This window comes from Microtus ochrogaster, unplaced genomic scaffold (assembly GCF_000317375.1).
Source record: "Microtus ochrogaster isolate Prairie Vole_2 unplaced genomic scaffold, MicOch1.0 UNK14, whole genome shotgun sequence".
Lineage (NCBI taxonomy): Eukaryota > Metazoa > Chordata > Mammalia > Rodentia > Cricetidae > Microtus > Microtus ochrogaster.
The window spans coordinates 826,942-832,554 of NW_004949112.1; the positions used below are offsets into that span (position 1 = coordinate 826,942).

Genomic DNA, 5,613 nt, shown 5'->3' on the forward strand with positions numbered 1-5,613 from the left:
GCCTGGTGACCATAGAGGCGAGTCCCTCTCTACCTCACTCCCCAGGCCTCCCAGGTTCGTTGCTCTGTCGGCCTCACCTCACCTGGGAACCCTCTCCTCCACAGCTCTCTATCTTGTCATCGCTGGACACATGGCGTCAGGCTGGAGGCCATGTGCTCTACTCCCTCGGCCTTGGCATGGGCACCATCATCACTTTCTCTTCCTACCAGACTAGAGGTGACAACTACATCAAGTTGGCCTTCTTTGTGGCCATGGCCAACCTGGTGACGTCGTTGCTGAGCACGGCCATCATCTTTCTGGTGCTGGGCTTCTGGACCACAACCAGCGGGCCCAGCTGTGTTGAGAAGTGAGTGGCACAACCTGGCAATGCTAGCAGAAGCTTTCCCTCCTCAGCTCCCCTTCAGCACCACAGTCCTGTCGGTCAGACCCTTCTGTTGAACCCCACTTCACCTCATCTTCAGAGTAAACAACCACTGCCTAACGGAAGAGGACAGTTCCAGAAATTGCAGATGAAGCTAAGGATCATTTTCAACCTGCAAGGCTCCTGTCACAGCTTGCCATGATGTCACAGCTGCCACGATGCAGGCGGCAGCTGTTGGCACGGGCTGTGTTTGAGTTGGGAAGCACCAAGTGTTTGCGCTTTGCCCAGTCGCTCTGCTTTTTTTTTTTACTAGGTGTAGCCAGATAATGGGGTGTGTTTGTTTCTTTTTTTTGTTTGTTTGTTTTGTTTTTGTTGTTTGAGACAAGGTCTCACTGTCTATTCATGGCTGGCCTGTACTTTACTCTGTAGACCAGGCTGGCTTCACATTCATAGAGATCTGCCCGTCTCTGCCTCCCAGTGCTGGGATTAAAGGTGTGTGCCAGGACTAGCGAGATTGCTCAGTGGTTAAGAACACTGACAGCAGCCAGGCAGTGGTAGCACACTCTGGAGGCCCTGGCAGTTGGTTCTCTGAGTTCGAGGCCAGCCTGATCTACAGAGCGAGTTCCAGGACAGCCAGGCCTACACAAAGAAACCCTGTCTCAAGAAAACAAAACAAACAAGCAAACTTGCTGCTCTTCCATAGGACCCGGGGTTCAGTACTCAGCACCCACATGTTGACTTCCAACCCTCTATATAGGTCCAGCCCAGCGACCCAACACCCTCTTCTGGCCTCTGAGGACATTGCCCACACGAGGTAGACAAACACACACATACATGAAGACAAAACAACCATACACACAAGATAATAAATGGGCACAGAACTGGAATTTGTTTTATATACACCGATTTTCTTTTACACTTTGAATTATTTCTTTTATCTTTTGAGCTACTGTCATGTAATTCCCCCTCCCTTCCTTCCGAGTCCTCCCACAAGCCTCTCCTTGCTCTTTTGTTTCATTGCTGTAGCTTTCAGAGGCTTAAGAGTTTTCCTTCCAGTTAGGATGTCAAGGGTTAGGAGCAATGTCTGTCTGTCTGTTTGCCTGGTGCATGTGTGCCCCTGCACGTGCTCGTCTGGGCATGCTTGTGGAGGTCAGAACACAATTCTGTGGAGTCTGCTTCTCTCTTGTGTGGTTCAGAGATCAAACTCCAAGTTTGAATGGCAAGTGATCTGTCCACTGAACTATCTCATGGCCTAACTCTTTTGAGTTGTTTTGTTTTGTTTTTTGAGACAGAGTTTCTCTCTGTAGCCCTGGCTGTCCTGGAACTCGCTCTGTAGACCAGGTTGGCCTCGAACTCAAAGGTCCACCTGCCTCTGCTTCCTGAGTGCTGGGATTAAAGGCGTGCATTACCACCACCTGTTTTTTTTTTAAAGGCAGGGTGTCAAGTTGCCAAAGCTGGCCTTGATCTGTTTATGTAGCTGAGGATGACCTTGAACTTCTGACCCCCCCTTGTCCTCTTGCTTGCTGAGGTGACAGGCATGTGCCACCACACCCAGCTTGCACCTGAGAAGCTGAAGGTAAGGCTGCAGCGAGACCACACTGCGCACATGCTGTGATAACTGTCAGCTACAGACTCAGAGGTTCAGGCAGAAACTGTGAGAGTCAGTGTGCAGGGAAGCTAGAGGAGCCTTGTGCTTTGTTGGTGGGTGTGTAAATTCATGCCACTGCCTTTGAGGACAAGTACTTCTCACAATCAAATCACTTGCACGGGGATTCCATGGCCGCTGCTCACCCACTGACAGACATCTGAGTCACGACTTTGTTCAGTGATCCAAATGGTGACTGACCATTTTCTACCTGTAAGTAAACATGGAAGTGCAATCTGAGACCCTAGCAATAATATTTCATAAAAAAGTTAGCATAACCATCCAACTAATGGAATACCAGGCACTAATGAAAAGGACTGGACTAACGCTGTGTTTCGGGGCCTTCATGTCTTAGACACTGTCTTAGCTCTGGTTACTATTCCTATGAAGAGACACCATGACTACAGCAACTCATTTTTTTTTTTAAATTTTCTAGACAGGATTTCTCTGTGGTTTTGGAGCCTGTCCTGGAACTAGCTCTTGTAGACCAGGCTGGTCTCAAACTCACAGAGATCTGCTTGCCTCTGCCTCCTGAGTGCTGGGATTAAAGGCATGCGCCACCACCGCCCGGGGTGGCTCACTTACACACACACACATATCACATACAATCACACACACAAACACACACACACACTGCACACACCACACACACACACACCACATACACACATCACACACACACACACCACACACATCACACACACACACACACACACACACACACTCTCACACAGCGCCCCCAACCATGGACTTCCAGAGCCATGATAGCGTACATCTGTATGCGATTCTCCTCCTCCTTGGTTGGTGATGTTTGGAGAGCCAGACCGTTCTCTACCGTCTTCTTTTCTCTTCTGACACTAGCAGGAGTGTCAACAAGCTGGTCGATCTGATAATCAAAGGTGTGCTGTCCCAGGCTGCCTGGCCTCCCCAAGGCATCATTCATAAACCTCCAGTAGAATACATGGACTGGATCAGTCAGCTCCCCAGTCAGCTCCAGGCGGATGTGGTCCGTTTCTCCCCACCCTGCAGCATCCTGGTACAGAAGGAAAAGGTATGTTTGTCAAGGAAGCTGGTCTGGCTGCCTCCCCACAGCCAAGAGTTCTGATCTTGGCTCCCCTCCATATCTATGTGCCACAGCTACATTGTAGCTCACTTCAAGGGACCCAGAAAATGAATGTCACTCAGGTCGTAGTCAAGGAGGGACAACTTTGAACACTTTAACCTCCTCGATTTCCACACTGAGTGGCAGACATGACTAATGAAGTACTCTCCCAACCCCATCCATCCAGACCCTGCCCTGCCTTAGAGCTCCTCTCCCCACAGTTCATGGAGGGCCCTGGCCTGGCATACGTGGCCTTCTCTCAAGTCATCTCGCTGTTTCCTGGCTCCTCTTTCTGGGCCATCATCTTTTTCATTGCCCTTGTCATCATGGGTCTGGCCACACTGACAACGCTCCTGGAGAGTATTGTGCTTCCTCTGCAGAGAAACATCCCAACCTTTGAGAAGTATCCCAAGCTGATACCAGGTACAAAAGCCCCTACCTTGTAATCTTCCTCTCACTTACCCCCAGCTCACAACCCCCAGTGTACCCCATCCACTTCCACCCTTAGTGACTGTCTGCTTGGGAGGACTTCTGGGCAGCCTTGTCCTCTCCAGTCGTGCCGGCAGCTACGTGGTGTTCTTGTTTGATGACCACCTGGTCCCTATGGTCCTCGTTGTTATTGTGGTGCTCCAGAACCTTTCTCTGGCTTTTGTCTATGGAATCAGGAGGTAATTTCCCTGGGGGGGGGGCTTAGCTATCCAATCTATTCTAGGCCTTCAGGGGGCAGAGGCATTGCACGGGAGTCAAGGTCCTCAGAGAGTGGGCAGATTCTCCAGGAAGATGCATTCCTAAGTGCGCCTCAGGCCAAGGGCCATGGTGGTACCATCTGTGGACTGAACGATTCTCATGGGTAACAAAACATGGTCCAGAGCCAGGGAGGCCTGGTCCCCCACACTAAGCATCAGGAGTTTCCAAGAGTTGGAGATAGAAGGTCTACCTATGCCCAGGCCTTACGTCCCGATGGCTACCTCCTTCATCCAGGTTCAGGGCTGAGATGTTCTACCAGCTGGGCCGCCTGGTGTGGGCACCCTTCACCTTCTTGTGGACTTATGTGACCCTGCCCGCTCTGCTGGTGCTGCTTGCCATCTACTTCCTGAATCTCTACCACAGGAAAACCCTCTACTACATCTCCTGGAATGACAGTATGGTGCGCCCTGGGGACCTGGCACCCCACCCTGTGGCTCTTACACTTAGGGACCTGGAGACCCCAAACCCCAAGCATATAGACTCAGCCCTCCATCCTGCATCTCCTATTCCCAGGACTTGGGGAATCCTGTGCCCAGAGTATTCAGACCGAGTCCTTACCTGTATCTCCTGCCCTGGGGACCTGGGGACACTGCACCCAGACTGAGCGCTTCCCCCTGTGGTCCACTGTCCCTGTCTCCAGAGCCAGGAAGTGAAGCAGCCTTACCAGAAGATAGTGCTGGGCTGGATCACCTTCCTCAGCGTCCTGGCTCTGCTGCCCATCCCTGTGTATCCGCTGCAGCACTGGTGGAACCAGGATGACCAGGTCGTCTGTGAGGTCTTTCAAAAGCCTTCATCCTCCAAAAGGACAGAAATGCGATCCAACAAGGTCAGCCAGCGGCCTGCATACGCGCTAAGAAGACTCACAGTCAGAGGCCAGGACAAAGGTGGCCAGGTTCCACTCCCAACCAAGAACCCCACAGATGACATCCCCCTTCAACCCCTAAACCTGTTGACAAGAAGTGACAGTGAAATTTTCTCCAGTTTCAGCCTTCGAGGTGACTCCACTGTCCCCAACAATCCTGAGGCACCAAAGCCCACTGTCCTCCCAGCAGGTGGCCACAGCACTGGACAGAAAGAACTGGCATAAGGCTTCTGAAGTGGCCATGTTATATGTTTTTAGTCTCTGGTGATGCACATCAAGCCAGTCCCCGCCCCACAGAAAGCAGAAGACAGGTATGTGGAAACCCAGTGGGAACTTCTATGAGAGGCCTCACTGGGGTTCAGCTGGACACGCCAACTCAAAGCCCATCTTCCAGCAGTTTGGATGCTGTGCCCAGGGCCCCCTGACTCTCTGAGATATGGATACAACTTTGGTGTGCCCAGGTCGGACAGAGTGCTCCCTCTAGCCCTGCCTAGCCCTTTTGCCTGCCAACTGTATGGACTGTCTCCCAGGGACAGTGATCTCACGTGCTGACAAGACAGCATTTGTTGTCTGTTAATAAACGAGGTTGGTGAATTACATACCTGCTGTGGGCACATGCTTCTAACTCTCTCACACACACTTCAAACAAACCCGCTGTGGGCACAGTGTTCTCTCTCTCACACACTCACACATACCCGCTGTGGGCACAGTGTTCTCTCTCACACACACTTCACACATACCCGCTGTGGGCACAGTGTTCTCTCTCTCAGTTCACACATACCCGCTGTGGGCACAGTGTTCTCTCTCACACACACTTCACACATACCCGCTGTGGGCACAGTGTTCTCTCTCTCAGTTCACACATCCCCGCTGTGGGCACAGTGTTCTCTCTCTCA

At 51.6% G+C, this 5,613-nt stretch overlaps 1 protein-coding gene across 1 annotated transcript in view; it reads left to right on the forward strand.

Annotated features, from left to right (window-relative positions):
* LOC101999111 (orphan sodium- and chloride-dependent neurotransmitter transporter NTT5-like) overlaps positions 1-5,087 on the forward strand; it is an 8,254-nt gene extending 3,167 nt beyond the window's left edge. The window contains exons 5-10 of the mRNA XM_026789064.1: positions 16-346; positions 2,871-3,057; positions 3,330-3,531; positions 3,617-3,776; positions 4,090-4,255; positions 4,496-5,087. Of these exons, the coding sequence (XP_026644865.1) occupies positions 16-346; positions 2,871-3,057; positions 3,330-3,531; positions 3,617-3,776; positions 4,090-4,255; positions 4,496-4,942 (1,493 nt within the window). The 3' untranslated portion in view covers positions 4,943-5,087. The remainder of the gene's footprint in view (positions 1-15; positions 347-2,870; positions 3,058-3,329; positions 3,532-3,616; positions 3,777-4,089; positions 4,256-4,495) is intronic.
* Positions 5,088-5,613: the final 526 nt, after the last annotated feature.